The 16,426-nt window shown below is 50.2% G+C and overlaps 1 protein-coding gene across 2 annotated transcripts in view; it reads left to right on the top strand.

Moving 5' to 3' along the window:
* Positions 1 to 16,426, top strand: part of LOC144149794 (open rectifier potassium channel protein 1-like) — a 165,917-nt gene that overhangs the window by 108,039 nt on the left and 41,452 nt on the right. For both annotated transcript variants that reach the window (XM_077681437.1, XM_077681436.1), the window contains exon 3: positions 15,556 to 15,732. In XM_077681437.1, coding sequence (XP_077537563.1) covers positions 15,556 to 15,732 — 177 coding nt within the window. The remainder of the gene's footprint in view (positions 1 to 15,555; positions 15,733 to 16,426) is intronic.

Raw genomic sequence — 16,426 nt, 5'->3', positions numbered from 1 at the left:
AGGGTTTATGTTTGGGCTTGACCTCACACAAGGCTCTTGGGACTGCCTGTTCCACGTGTTGTAGCAGTCAGTTTCACCAAAAGCTGATGGCGTTATGGCTGCACGCATTTAAATTATATGCTGTGAACAGTGTCTGGAGTGGAAGTACACGAAAAAGTGCTTAATTGTGCAACGTAGTACGCCAGCTTGGGCATACAACATTCTATAGAGCACTTGGAGGACGCTTTTGTAAATTATCAACCATAGGGCTACCGTCGCCATACGTATGTTTTTACGATACAATGAAAAGTAAAGTGCGGAGACTGAAAAGTATATCGGGAACAAATTCAGGAGATTGTATGCCTGCTTATTTGTTGGCTGACAAGAACAGGTTGGTAAATTAATATAGTGAAGTGCTCTATGAATTTACTTAATTAAGAAACGATCGATTGAACTCAAGGAAATCAATGCTGATTTGTTTAGCCAAGTTCTATTCTATAGCTCACATAGAACATATATACATATATATGGAGCCTCATAGCTCTGTGCTACAAAACGCCCTGCCTAGCCGCAAATTTTGTGCGTGCTTGAAAGAGGACGTGGGCCCATTTCGGCAATGGCGGATCTCGGTGGGAACAGTAACACCTCCCCTCGGAGCTCTTTCGGAAGTATTACCGCCAGGATTATGCGTTCCACGCCCTCTACACTTCTGGTATACTCCAGGAATGACGCACTCCGTGGCATACTCCCCTTACCTGACCTTGCATAAAAGTCGCACAAACCTAAAGCCCATTTTTGAATTTTTTTAATCATTAACATCTCGTGCCGTTTAAAGGAGCCATGAAGACAAAATACAAGTTGGGTTTATTAGAAGGCTGCTTAGTCCCGATAACAATGATACCAATATCATCAAAATCTTCGAGCAAATAACGGGGATATTAAAGAAAACGTGTGAAGCAGTCGCGACCCCCTAGCCAATTTCCCGCAACTTTTCTATGACATCACGGAACCTTGTTTGTGCGATTGGCGGCCGCCTAACTGACCTGTCGCGACCACACATGACTGGACGTCTGTTCCATTTGACCGCATTACTTGAATGCTAACGTGCAGTTAACGCACTGAAAATTGTGTTTTATTGTTGGCCCGTATGACGTCATTCTTGCTCATAACGCCACTGTGGCGCAAAATTTGAAAGTTTTTAAATACTTCTTGCTTTTTTTTGTTAAAAAACCTCTTTTGTGGCTGTAATGGAGCTGAGTGAGATACTGAATCCTAGTTCTATCAAATTAAACGAAGTTTTGCTTTCTCTTCATGGCTCCTTTAAACACAAATCACAAGAACACTTTTTATACCTCCATGAGCTTTGAGCGTTGACCCGTTAAAATTTATTTACATAATTTCCTGTTGTATTCGTGCCACGTTGCATTTTAATTCTTCAGGCAAACCCGGGGTTTCACGACTGAGCAGCGGCAACTAAATTCGCCTAACTCACCTAACTATGGGTATAAGTTTAGGTGGAGCGTAATGCAGTGAGCTGGAGTTTACTGGCAGACGTCTGTTCCGTTAACGGCGAACAGTGCGATCGGACTTGCGGGTGCTTGATTTAGTGCGACTCTTTTCTCAGCGACTGTTGCAAACGCCGGCACAACACAAGCGCAAGCACTCCCGCCGTTTAGCTTCGACCCGCCTGCTTGAAGAGTTTGACGTCATCAGCCCCGGTGGTTCCGCCCTCCTTGTCTCTCTCTCGCCGGAAGCGGTCGGGCCACGGCGGCCCCGCAGAATCACCGGTACGGAAAAAGACGGGGCCTCTGTAGCCTTCTTCCGTCAACGACCGCTCCACTCTGACAGCCGCAACAGTGCGCAGTGCAGCTCGAAGGAGAGTGTGTACAACCTTCTCCAGGGGCTCATGAAGGGGGAGGAAATTCAGATTCGACGATGTGACGAGGATGAAAAAATGACTCGATGATCGACACCACCTGGCAGATGACAGTCTTCGAAAGTAATGTACAATTTTTAGCAGGTACTATTTACGGCTTGTAACATAGAAGATCAGCGGCCGGGCAATCAGGATAAATTGAGAGAAAGAACTATTGACGGGTGTCCCGAGAACAGCATACAGTTAAATCTGGATATAACGAAGTTGTCGAAAATTTGCATTTTTTTTTTGTTACATCCAGGTTTTTGTTACATGCAGGTGTCGAACTAAATCTTGCGTGAATGAAGCATAGGCGAAACCAAAATGGTAGACATCAGTGATGCTGAACTCACCCTTATTCAAGGAGATGCATTTCACACTGAAAAACAGCGTGATTTGTGCCTACTGCTACTATATGGCTCCCCTCTTCACGAACGTAACTTAAGTATCACTTTTGCTTTTTGATACTTTTCGGTGCCATAACGCGTTTCAAGAACCAAACTTATGCTGAAAGGGCGGCTCCTCGCGAACGTGACGCTCTTTTCCGCACTCAAACTTGTCGAGGGCATGCTAGCTGGGGCATTGTACCGGGCGGTGACGTTCTTCTTTCTCGCCGGCGGAGACGGCCTTTACAATATCGAGCTTGTCTTGAAAAGACAAACTGTTTCCTTTTCTGGCAACAGAACTCACCACCGACGAACGGACACCACAGATTGCAGTGGAGACGCGCGACTACGCGCCCACAAGCCAGCCATGGGCACCGAGCCCACACACCGCACTCACGCATGGAAACGCACGGGAGATTGCGGTGCCGGGGAAATTCGCATAATTAGTGCATTTCACCAGCCGATTTTTTAGAAAAAGGGCAAAAACATTGAGTTATCAGCGTAGCGAATTCGTTACATCAAGGTTAACCGTCCCAACTCCTTCGTTATATAGAGGTCGCAAACACATGAGCTTCAATGGAGGTGGAAATGGAGAAATGAAAAACTTCGTTAAATCCAGGAATTCGTTACATAGAGGTTCGTTACATTCAGGTTTAACTGTATTAGGTTGCAGCAGGTCAGAAAGCTTATCAGAAGAGAATAAATCAGAAGAAGAGCCCTGTTAAGAGAGACACATGGTGCTGATTTTGACAGCATTATTAAGGGGAAGTCCATGCTGATTTTGACAGCTTCATTAAGTGGAAGTCCATGCCGCCGTCCTCGTCGTCGTCTTCGTCGTCGTCGTCATCATCATCATCATCATCATCATCATCATCATCATCATCATGTCCGCTGCGGGACGAAGGCCCTCCAACCGCTCCCGTAGCAGCAAAAACAAAGCCTGCGCGGGTCGGGGGTGCGGACCTCATGGGTGCCCTATACTAAATGCACACCTATATACAGGACGCACATGTATACCTACCGTGTGGCTATTTGCGACCCCGACGGACTGCTATTTCCGAACTCGGCTTGCTTTTCCGGCGGCTCTCGTACGGCGACGGCAGCGAGGGAGGCAGTAAAAGTCGGCAGGGCCCGGGGGTGTCTCCCTCTCTCTTTCTCCCTCTCTCTCGTCGTGAACCGTCCTTTCCAACCTGCTCCTAGTGCAAGACGGGCCGCATTTCGCGCCTTCCACTTAAAGAGAAAGAAGAGCTTGGATTATGGCTCCTCGTCTTCTCGTCTGCAGCGATCCTGTTTTCGTTGCGCAACACACACCGTCTTGCGGTCGCACTTATGTTATACCACGCAAGTGTACGGCCGTAGAGTTTGTATACTTTGCTGGCCGCTCCGCTTTTTTTGGGTTCAACTTCTGTGTCTGGTTGTAATAGTGATTCTGAGTGTCATCGAATCAGTATTTTTATTTAAAAAGCGGCAATTTCATCGTTGAAACTGACTCTAAAAAAGAGGCGTATAAATCTCGGGGTGCCGTTATTCGTGGCGTCACCTCACTGATAAGCTAGTTTTTCTATGTTGACCGCAGTAGGGCAACTTACCCAACATCTAAAATGCTGCAGAGTAAATTTGCTCGTGTTAGAATAAACGCGATATATCATGCCGTGAAGTGGCTCATTAGAAAAGGCCATTGGACGCACAGCGATGGCTCAGCGGCTAAGGCTCTGTGCTGCTGAGCCCAAGGACACCGGTTGGACTCCTGGATGCCGTGGTTATTTTCCTCATTTCGACGCACCTTAACGATCCCCAGGTGTTGAGAATTAATCCGGAGCACCCCCACTACGGTGCGCCTCAGGTTAGCATTCAACTCGTACAACTTCGAATTTTTATTAATACAGCACATCGTACTCTAAAATTTCCGATTTTGGAACAATGGAACATTAAAGCCTTTCCACTCAACGTGAAAGCTGTCGGAAGTGCAGAGAAGCGGTTCGTCATAATGGGCTGTAGCGTCGTTATCCGCTCACTGCTACCACCCAATGCAATTCAAATTTCCCGCCTCCGCTGTGCTCGCGCGCCCTCTGCCTGAAACTGCGCCAGCGGGAGTTGTTTTCCTCCCGCACGTGCCGGCGTTGCACTGCCCCCCCTTTTTTTTTCGCTTACGATCATAAAAACCAACCCAACGAGCATTCTCGTCTAAATGAACGCGAGCCCTGCCGGTTAATTACGTGTATTTTGCCTCAAATGTACCTGCAGTTTTCTTTGCGCCAAACAACGGTGAGATGCATGACAAGCGCCAGCGTTTTAGGAGTTTCGAACGGTTATGACTATTTAAACCGCTCGGTTTTCGAAGCCTCTGCGGGACGCCCTACGACGGATACGCCGGGTTCTACTTGGGTCCGTTATCTGACTGCGCCGCCTGATTCTGGCAGTCGCTTGACATCGAGCGTTACAGCGAGCTACGGCGACAAGGCGAGCATCTAAAGTGCTCTTTAGTAAATAATACGTACGCCCGCCCTCCTTCACAGCGGTGCAGCGGATGCCATCAGCGTGCGCATGCGCGACGCACGATGCAGCACCTGCAGACGCAAGAGTCGCGATGAACGGAGTTGACAATAACCGTTGCGCATAATGGTCATTGTGGGGACCTCGGTGTGCAAATGCGGTCGAGTCAATGATCGCGTTTGCCCAGACGTCATCAGTTTGGCAACTGGGGCTTCGCGTTGCGGCAGACGGAGAATAAAAGGACCTATAGCTACGAGCCGTGGCACTCTTCCGGAAGAAGTCGAGCTCTCACCTCACTGCGCGCGGGTGACTTCACAGCGTTTTCGTCGTGATGACGTCAACATAGCAGCACGTGAAATATATAAGTGTGTATTATATTTCGTGGGTTGGAAAAAAAAAAAAAAGAGATGATTAGTGAAGAACAACAAAAATACATGAAATGAACTCTAAAGAAAACAAGATAAAGGAATGATCAAATACTTCCAGACTCGAAGAAGAAATTACTCGGAAACACAAGGGTGCAGGTTTACATGGAAAGTCTGCAGCCGTTCGCACGGCCCAGTTGTCCTCAGAAAGCGAAGAAACGCTTCCATGACCTTTCAGAACAGTGACAGTTGAGGCGAGCAATCTCGACCCCGGGAACGGGCGGTATACCAATCATTTGCAAAACTGGGACAGTCGTATGAAATGTGACCCCAGATGGTCCAAATTAATCCGTAGTCTTCCAGCACTGCGCTCCTGAGTTCACGTGCACCTTAGGTGGTTGAAGACCAAAAAGTTTGAACTTAAAAAATGCTGAAGAAGTAACCGGAGATTCATTGGTTGATCGTTTGACATACGATAGCTTCTCAGCCGCCACAGCCACGTCTGTCTTGCTAACGTCAGCTCACACCTTGCTCGCGCCTCGAGAAGCCGGCAACTTGGCATTTGTCGCACGCTGAGTCGTATCCGCTCATCGTGCCAAACGGGCTTTGCACTGTTCAGGATTCTCGATGGTCACCTTTGCACGCTTAGCGGCGGAATTAGATTGTCCGCCTCTCCTTTCGTTGCTCAGCAGTTTTGACATTAAGTCGCTATCGATCACACATGCTTTCGCCGACTGTTCGACCTCGCAGTTGCTGCACACTCCGTTTCACAGTACGCGTCAACGCTGGCAAATGGGGCTGAGACGCGAGCGATGCCGCCGTTGCCACTTCGACGTGACGTCACCACGAGCAACTGGGCCGCCAGAGGCGTGACCGCAGCGACACCGCAGCCATCGCGTCGCCGCCAGCTGGGCTTGACGTCACCCCTCTCGACCCGCGCTCTGTGCTCTTAGTTGGCTCTGCGTCCGCGGATCGACGGGGAAACGTTTTACCGACATGTTCCACTTATTGCTAACGCAACGTGATCTCGTTGCAATCACCGATGTCGCATTTGCACTTCTGCAAGCCGTGGTGCACTCCCATGGGTAGGCAACAAAACTCTTCGGTAACGGCAACTTGTAGGCGCAGACGACAGTGAATCGACGCTGCAGCTGAGGTACAGTGTACTAGAAGAGCGAGGTGTGTCGTTCGGGGCCGATTAGAGGGTCCCTTTTGCTATGAACTTTTATGCTGAGGAACTCCTGTTGTGAGCAGCGCCCCTGGCGGATGTTGCTTACGAGTTGGTTTCAGAAGTATTGTATAAATTAATTCTTATTTAATGCCCTAAATAGTCTTATTGATTCATTTTATTGTATAAAGTTTTATAAAACCCATTAAATAACTGTTCAGTTTGATTTAAAAAATTCCCCCGCATTTCCCCGAGGGGGAGAATGTGAAAGTGCGAATGCACGGTTGTCGGCCCGCTTGCGGCGCTTGCGCTCGGCCCCCGCAGCCCACCGCCTCGCCGCCTTCTCTTCCATCTCTTCCATCGGGTTTGTAGTATCACGTGTACACCACGCAGTTATCAAGCCGCTATAACGCCGCTGAGTCGCCAACGCACGCCGCTGACGACGTAGTTTGAATGCGTTAAAGATATAAGGCGCGTCACTAACACTGATATCACCGTCGCGTCCGTGGCTTGGTCGGTAGAGCGTCGCGCTGCGGCCGCAAAGTCCTCGGATCGAAAACTGGCGCCGGATGCTGTTTCTTTTTTAAATATAGAGGAGCACTGCGGACGCCGCCGCCGCCGCCGGCGGTGGATGGTTTGGGGTCGCTTATAAAGTGCATTCGCACTTAACTTCTAGGTGGCGCTGGCTACAACAGGAGTTCTCTGGGGAGCGCCTGCGCCCCATACAATTTTTTTTCATCGCAAAAGGGACCCGCGCTCTCCATTGGTTTTCTCCCCCGCACCATAGAGTTTCATACAAAAGAAACTCTATGCCCCGCATGACACACCTTATCTTCTAGTACACTGTAGTTGAGGGTTCAGTAAGATAAGGCGGAAATTTTAAAATCCCCGGATATACTTTTAAACCGAATCAATTGTCCAAGTAAAACATTCAGCATAAACATACCTAAATTACATCGTAGGCTCATGCAAAGCCTGTTCAGATTTCTTGCGTCACAGATGATCATAAATTAGAGCTGTGACACCCCTGTAACGTAACTCGCCATCGACTTCAATTTGCAACATCTAATAACGCGATGAAGGGACCACTGTGGCGCACACACACGCACCGAATTAAAGTGCCTTTTGCCCAACCTAGACGATCCTAAATTTCTCTAAGAGCATCCACGAACGCTTTCTCGCGTTTCCGGCAGGAAAACAGCGCCCGGACATGCGCGTACACTATAGGACAGCACGTTACGCTTAGGTGCCCATCTTTGCAAACTGTGCTACTTGCTATTTGGTGCTCGCGTGCTGCCATCGGAACACTCACGCAATAGCGGTCGCGGAATTTTCCGTTATATCGTCTTTCGCTCCATCCCGCCCACCCTTTCCCCCAGACGGTCTCTTTCCGCATTCTTAGAGAGAAGGCTCACGCCCGGCGTTCTTCAGTTGCTCATCGCTTGCGGCTCCTCTGGCTCGAGCTGTAGCCCGTGGCTTCCGTTTCTGCAGCGCCCTCGCTGCTGCCTCCCCGCCCCGTTCCCCTCCTCGCAAGTGTTAGCACAGCGCGCGCACAGTTGTGAGAGTCGCACGCACGGAGCGGGTCGCACGGCGCAATCTGTTTTTAGGAATGCATCTGCGCGGCCGACACCGTCTGTCGGGGGAGGGAGGCAGGGAAGCTTACAACACGGACTCGTCGCAGTTATGAGCAGTTGTTTTGCCTGGCGGAAACATGCCTTCTCAAGGCGACTGCGCGTCTGTGGGGATGAAAACAGCGGATCATGTAGCGAGCACTTGCATAAAGGATTCAAATTACGCGCCAGCTGGTGACTACATGCTCTTTGGAGGATAAGCTTGAACGCGTACACAGACCATGGATGCCGGGTGGAACAGCAATTATGTTCGTGGAAGTAGACCATAATGCGGCGTTAGGCGTAAGTATCTAGATCACGTGGCACAAATAAAAGTCGTTATTTTCTCTTATGCTATGCGCAGACAGACCACTCTTCACAATGAAGTCGTCGAGACGACGACAAAATTAATTATAAGCAGTATGTCGATATGAGCGGTAACGGCTACCTTCTGAGGTATCCGTTACCACGAATCGAATGATACGACCACCGGGACAAAACGAGTTCCTTGTAACGAGAATTTACTGTAGATATTGGCACTCTGTAGCGTGCGTTCCCCGCGGCCCTATCGAGAATACTTCGTTTGAACGTTAGCTAGCACACTGCACCGAACTTCGCAAGCAAGGCCGAAGTCTGAGCCCAGCGCGCACGCTTCACCGACCACCGTTTGCCGTGTGTTCAGAGTGTGAGGCCCCTGTTGCGTCGACTCCTTGGCGGCTTCAAGCGCTGACACAGAGCTGCAAGCGACGAGCTTCCACCCGCACCAGGGTTGAACGGCCGCGCGACCGACTGACGGGCGTCTCGGGGTTAGCGATGCATGCCTCCTGGAGATGGGAATATCTCTGTCAGCCACCCCGTCTCTTCGTGAAGAGAGAGGGGTGAAGAGGAATGCCAAAGGAAACCACCATAGAAAAAGTCTACCTTCCTGTTCCTTATTTTTTATTCTTTCACACAGATTTTTTTCTCAGTAATTGAACAAACATAGGCTTAAACGGTTGAAGTTACGCAGTTAAAAAAATAACGACGCGCCAAGCAGCCACACAAAAATATAAGGAAACACGTGTCGTAGTTAGTCCCGTTCTTCAGAACACTGCCAGGCTCTTTACGGTCAAATGAAAACAAATCTCCACAGCCGGAACAAAAACAAGTCGCACTCGCTAACAGAGGGAACTCAACGTTGATGTGGTACATACGCAATGTGGTGAAAGCGAGAAAGAGAAAGAGAGATAGAGATAGAGATAGAGGAACGTATAATGGGGAATTGGTGGCGGTTGCGCCGTGACTCGACGGGATGTGTTGGCCTCAGTTCAGGTACCCTTGCACGGAGGACCAGTGGTCAGCCTGGTTAGAGCTGGTCAGCAGGCCCTCCCACTTTTCTGGACAAGGTGGGGAATATCAGTGAGAAACGTGTGTTTGGGGATGGTACAGCATGTAGGAGATGGTACTAGGAGAGGGGCAGAAGGGGCTGCTGAGGGATAGGTAACGGGACGCAGAGTGAAGGATGGGTGCGTTGTTGCAAGCGTTTGTTCGCAAGTGTCGCTAGATGATGTTTAAAGCTCGGTTAGTAGAGGATGTAGTGCAGGCAGAGTAAGGTGAAAGCTGCGATAATGGGCTGGGTGTCAAGCTAGCGTGATGGAATAGCGAACGGTGGGACTGACTGAGCCGTGGGTGCTGCTGACCCAGAGATAAATCCCTGGTATGGAAGGGCGGGGGCAGTAGCGGGAGCCGAGGGGCCTGGAGTCCAGGATAGAGGTCGGGCGGTGGGAAGGAACGGGGAGAAGGGGGGGGGGGGGGGGGGCGGCTGAGTGATTAAGGTTGGAAGTCCGATGCGTCCTCACAGACAGAATTATGCGGCAGGCTTGCTGCGACTACGTAACGATGGAAATGCATTCGGAGCCGGTGATAAAACAGAGGACTACGGCAGTTTTTCCATCTGTGGTGGGTAATGTGGATAGTTTGGTGATGGGACCATGACAATAGTGATGTGAGAAGTGAGCCTCGCGAAGGGGGCGGCATCCGTGTAGCAAGTGCCGGGCTTGGAGCAAAGTTTGGTGCCAAAAGTTTTAACCTGGGAAAGTTTCCTGCCTTTGTATCCTGGTATTTAAAATCGTTGATGCGGTTATGGCAACCCGGATTGAGGAGGGAATGCGCTGAAGGGCTGGCGAAACATTTGGGGTCGACTAACCGAGTCCGTAGGACGTGACGACCGGTGGTAGTTATAAGTATTGTGAGCTGGCTGTTGTGTAGGGCTCCGATGAGCTGTTCAAGAGTGTTATGAACTCCGAGTTAAAGGAAAGGAGATGCAGATGCCTGAACGGGGAGGACAAATGCTATTCTTTGGGTTTCTGTCATCAAAATGTCAGGTTTCACGCTCTTTGAGCTTCAGTGAGTTGTATGGGGTGGCATATGTGATGCGACTTGAATCATATCTGCCGCCGCATACAATTTGGGTAAGTCGGGCTGCATTGTCTTTTTTAAAGCCTCCGTGTTGGTCACAGATGCATTCGATTAGATAGGTAAGTTGGGGGACAGTAGCTTCTAGCTGGCATGGGCTGCGACGCCATGGCCGCTTTTACCGATGCGGACGCCGAATATGTGAAACGTCTGCAGTATGAACATAGGTGTACAATCAGTTCTTATAGTGGTAGATAGAGGCCGCTTATTGGTGCGAAAACGGGAGATGAGGAGTGCGGACTTTCTCGGGGCAGGGCCTCGAGGTTGAGGCCAAGATTAGTGTCGACGGCTTGCTGAAGTGTATCTTACAGTGTAACACCATACCCCGCGGTCGTCCAAAGTGCTAAGTTGTCATCGTATAATGCACGGCGGATGCCATGGGAACGTTTTGAAGAAGAGGGGAAAGTTTACCGAGAGCAAAATTACAGAGGAGGGACAGATAACTGAGCCCTGCGGTGTTCGTTTCGGAGCGAAGTGGCCCGGGGCCTTGGGGGGCAGTGTGATCGGAGAAATGCTCATTCAAAGACATAGTTAAAAGTGGAATCACCGCCTTCGGTTCGTTAGAGTCGATAGGTTGTGCATGTGACGTTATTGAAGATGCCCTTGACGTAGAGGGCTATGATTGTAGATGTTGTGGTCAGGGCTAGGATGACGCTCGATGATGCTAAGACGAGTGTTCTTGCTGTGTGGACATGACTGCACAATGCTTCCTGTCATTTTTCACGTTACTTACACTATTCGACAACTTTACGTAATTGTGCGTCATGAGCTGGTTACGCCACCCTCTACCGGGGACGTGCACGATGAAGCCTCGCTTTTGCAATATGGTCGCCTCTGCGAAAATTGAAATTTGTGGTTTCACACACTCAAAAATATAGAAGATATTTTTGAGTGTGTGAATATAGAAGAAAATATAGAAAATATATTTTCTTCCTCATCCCCCATCCCCAGCATGCTTTTCTGCTGGGGATGGGGGATGAGGAAGAAAAAGGACCGGTGGGGAGATAGAAAAAGAAAACTGCCGTGGGCTTTGCGTAAGATGGCAGCGCATTTTCTTTCTTTATTCATTTTCTTCCAAATTCACAATTTAAAATGAGGTTAGTGTCATCCAAATGGGAGAAAACTTGTCAGGTCTTGGCGCTGCTTCAAAGGGCATGTCCATGGGGCTAGATAATCTTTGAGTTACAAGCCCTTGTTCTATGCGCTCAATTTCCTTACGGACGTGCGATCTCTTGGTGTCATGTAGACCGCACGTTCTAGTAAAATATGACCAACTGTTTTGCAGAATAACAATTGCCGCAGGAGGGGTCCGTCGTTAGTACAAGGCGAAAGAGGTAACTGTTGGTGTAGCTAGCTACACAAGCGGTACAATTGACAGTGTCCTGGAAGTTTCTTGTAGAAATAAAACACATCTGCTTCAGTCAAGCAACCGCGAGCTTTGGTATTCCGAACTCTTATTTAAAAAATACGTATCAGAGCGCCGAGGTTTCGGTTACGAAGCCCGTGACCTCGATAACGTACACCACGGCGTCGCGTTCTGCCTACTGAATGGAAACCTAGCTTGGCAAATGTTCTAGTTTATTGAACAGCGACCGGTTCCGAAGACCACCACGCCCTGGGTCCTTGACGTATGATGTCTGTTCCGTTTTCTCCGAGTGCGCATAGGCGATACAAGGTTGTTTCTTTGACGCGTGCATGGTGCTTAGAACCGGCGGAGCTCATCGTTCACGTATCCTGTTATTATCGGCGATCATCCAGGCGTGCACGTCGCCGGTCTCGCTGCCGGAGAGTCGGCTCTTCACGTCTCCCCCAGCAGGTACGCAAGCTGCGACAGTTATGGGCTCCGGCACGCTAGCCGGCTGACAGAGAACTCGCGAGGGAAAACATTGGCTGACAGCTTAGCCGCCTGCGAGGTTTCAAACGCAGACAGGCCGGAGGGAAACGAACGCTACAGAGCGCAACGAACTCGTGCGCTGTGATCCATCAGCCGGGTAATTACACATTAGCGACCGCTTTGATCGAGGCAAACCATCGCTCCGATTGATGGCAGAGAGACTAGCATGCAACCAACACAGCGTGAAGAGATCGTTCTAAGGTGTGCCTGTCGCGAATTGAGCTACGAACAGTCAGAGCGTACAAAAGCGCGCCTTTGCGTAGGGCAATGCGCTCGGGCGTCATTTACGAACACCGAGAGAAAAGAGACAAGTCGTGTTTTAATAACGGGCGCTGGGAAATCACGACAAAGAACCTCGCCAGACTTAGGGGCAACTTATCTTCTCGTGGAAGTGTATAGGGAGCCTCTTTTATGTGTTGCTATTCTCGTACGCCCGAAAGAATTCAAAGTTGTTCGCCCATCGCAAAACGCAACCTTGGCATGCTTCGGGGATGTTCCTCCAACACACACTCCCCCTTCTCGCTCCCCAGCCCCTGATCCCCTCGGACGACGACGTGAAGGTATACGCGGCTGAGCAAACGCGAAGGCACGTTAACTATCAGTGCACCAAAGGTGCGCGCTGGTCGGGCCGCTCTTCCAAGGACGCCTTCAGCCCGCACCATCCATAATGCTCTGTATACAAGCGCGTCTTTTATGTGTTTAACACCACGACGGCGCGCGAGCAAGGGTCCGGCTATTTCGGGCCGTCCGAGCCGTAAAAGAAAGAATTTATTAGTCGACGCCGGCCTGAGAATAGATCGGACGGGCAGTCTGTTTTGCGCTCCATTCACCCGCTCTTCCCCCCCTGGCAGTTTCATTCGGCAAACCCAACATTGGCCCTCCATGTTGACATTGCCGTCTGTGCGCGAGGCTGCGCTTTTGGAAAGGACCCTGAACAGTTTTTGCACCAGCAGCGTGCGGCGGCGGCTTGGGTAGTCGAGCGTGCTGGCGCGGGAGCAGACAACGAACCCGCTTTGTCCATCGCACTCGGTCCACGCTCGCTGGCCGCAGGCTACGGGGCGACCCGAAGGCAGGATTGTTTTATTCGTAAGCAGGGTTGGAGGACATCAGCGGGCTGTTTTTGTACACTATGGCGCGCTCTCAAGTTTTTCACGGGAGAAGACGAAGAATCATCGTTGAAGGTTCTCCAGAGATGTATTATTTGTAGAGGCGTCAATGAATTCCAGACGTGCTTTGCTTCTTCTTGCTGTCGGTAAACATACGCGATGTGTATTGCTGTGTGATGTATGCAGAGAGGGTGTATGGATGCTCGCGTCTTGGACAGCGCCCGGTAAAGCCCGAGCTATAGAAGAAGAGAAACGCCATTGACGTCATCTGAGGCAGCCCCAGTGGAGATTTACTTGCGAACCGCTTCGCTTCTCGTAAAACTGGCGCGGAAACGAGAACTATCTCCGGTCGAAGCCTTGAAGGAAAGGGCGCGCTTTCGGGGTGGGTGGGCAAGGCTGCTCCAGTCGTCATCAATACAGGGATGCAACGGCCGTGATCTCCTCTTCTTCTTTTCACTATATCCCAGTCTTAGTTGTTTTTTACATTTGAATGAATCACGAAGTTTCCTTTGCGAATCATGACTGCATGCTCGCTGCGGCGTGTTCCACCAAACCCAAACTCCCTAGATATTTACCAAAACCTGACAACGAACGATGTTCGTAAAAGCAACACGCATAGCAAAAGTCATCGCAAAATGCATCGTGTGTGTTTTCAGCACTGTTTACTCGAGGTGGTGGGCACAGTTTTGGCAACAAAGACGAGCTGATAATATATCAGTGCGGTATAGAAAACAAACATTGAAGATCGATACTGACAGCGAGTGGTCCAGTATAGGATAATATTTCAGAGCTGCATCCACATTTGACTTTCTTAGACGCTTTGCCTCCTGAAAAGTCTCCCCCGCAGTATTTTTTGCTCGCTTACTCTACTATTGTAGTAGGCCAAATATATCCATAAATAAAGAGCTTGCATGGGCACCTTGCCCACCCAGAATCCAGACGGAGCGAAATACGCTGAAACCCGGCATGGGCCAAGAACTTAAAACGGGCGGCACCCGGCTCTCGCGATAATTTCGAACTCCTCAAGTGAAAAGACACTATTTGTTTTGTAATGACCTCCAGAACGTGTGCGCTTTCTTTTACTGCGATGCAGTATACGTTTAACTCCTACAGTTATCATTCCGGTGAAGCCGCTTTACCCGGGGCCGCTGCGGCGTTCCTTTTCGCCACCGCCAACCCCTCTTTGCACAACTGTTATTACCCAGTGTATTTCACGTTTAGGCACGCGCACACAAGCGGTTGCCGGTTTACGCGTACACGTGCGGGGAGTGGAGGAAGGAAGGGGGAGTGCACTCGAAGCTATGGCCGCTATTCAATAGCGAGGCGCGCATGCAGGCAACCATGTGAATGCGCCGTCACTGGTTACGTCAGGCTCCGCGAGATGGCGGTACTTGTGCGTGTCCGTGCTAAGCGCATGATATGGGTTGGACATTCCAACCTCTAGCCCTCCGAACGCAAATTAATGCCTCGACTCAAATGTGAGTGCGATAAATAACAAGTCTGTTGGCGCCACCGTTGAGAATCGGGTTGAAACGGAGCAGACGACGCACGCCGGTGTTATTTTTGTTCTTCGGCGTGCGGCCGCAGTGGCATAAGCCGCGCCATGTTTGTGGCGCTTCGGCCATGTCCGTGGCCATTTCAGTGTTGCCAAATGAAGAAATTGACGGCTAAAATGTTCAAAGAATACCGGCTATAGGTTTCATGCCGTCACTGATGACATGTTCGTTGTGCTTGCTGGCGGGAGGCTTACCCGTGGACGTCGAACAGCCGAATGCGACCTGCCTTTACTGGTCGAGCGAATTGAGATGTGAGTTACAGCGACAGTAAGATGCCCACGACCCGGGAGGGAAACACATAGGCCCATGTTTGTTCACTAGAATAAAGCTCGAGTCCTTCCAAGTTCCATTCAACAAAATGGCTAGGAAGTATGCTCAATCGTAGTTTGTTTCGTGCACTCCGTCGATTGCGTACAGTTTCGTACGTCACGCATCTCCACATAATATAAGGGCACAATTTTTGGGGGCACAAAACCTGTTGCCGTGGTTCGTGCAGCGCGACGCGAAGTGTTTACAGCATGCAGAATTTGTGTTTTATATTCTCGCATGCGCGACGGCAGGAAGAAGCAGCCCTGGTGTAGAGGTGTCTCCAGTCGGGCCTTGAACCGTGTTCTCTGTGTCGTCCGCAGAGCGCCTGGCCTCGCTGAACCTGACCGAGCTGAACAGCACAGACATCAAGTCGATCGTGGCGCGCCTGGCGGACGCTCGCAGCAAGAACCTCATGGACGAGCACGGCGAAGACACGCACACCAACTGGAACTTTTACAACTCCTTCTTCTTCGCCATCACCGTCGTCACCACCATCGGTGCGTATGGTGCACACCGTGCGTGGTCGCTTCTGGAATCTGGCCCCTTCTGGAGCCACGAGATAAGCTACGTTTATTTAGTGGCTCAGTGGACGACTGAGCGAGCAATGAGGCGGAAGATGATAGGTGTAACTTTAAGGGACAATAAGAAAGCGGTGTGGGTCAGGAAACAAACGTTTGTTAAAAACATATTAGCAGAAATTAAGAAGAAGAAATGGGCAGGGCACGTAATTCGAAGGCGAGATAACCGTTGGTCATTAAGGGTGACAGAGGGGATCCCTAGAGAAGGCAAGCGTGGCAGTGGGAGGCAGAAAGTTAGATGGGCGGATGAGATCAAGAAGTTTGCGGGGATAAATTGGTAGCCGGTTAGCACAGGATCGGGATAATTGGAGATTTCTGGGAGAGGCCTTTGCCCTGCCGTGGCCCTAGATAGGGTGGGGATGATCATGAGGATCTAGTGGCTCCAGAGGGTTGCAGCTCATTAAGGCAGGTCATTTCAGGTCATTAGGCCACTACACAGGTGCAGCCCATCTACTGGCTCTAGACTCCTCTAGCTGTCAGTCAAATGTTGAGCGGCCATGAAGACTAAATACAATTTTGGGAGCCAAAGAGTGCTTTGTCCCGGATACCAACTTGATTTATCGAAGGCTTCAAACAAATAGCAGTGTGGTAGCACCAGCCACTATCTGGCGAA

This window comes from Haemaphysalis longicornis, unplaced genomic scaffold, assembly GCF_048455015.1.
Source record: "Haemaphysalis longicornis isolate Haplotype H1 unplaced genomic scaffold, Haemaphysalis longicornis Haplotype H1 scaffold_8, whole genome shotgun sequence".
NCBI lineage: Eukaryota > Metazoa > Arthropoda > Arachnida > Ixodida > Ixodidae > Haemaphysalis > Haemaphysalis longicornis.
This window is presented reverse-complemented; position numbering and strand designations above follow the sequence as displayed.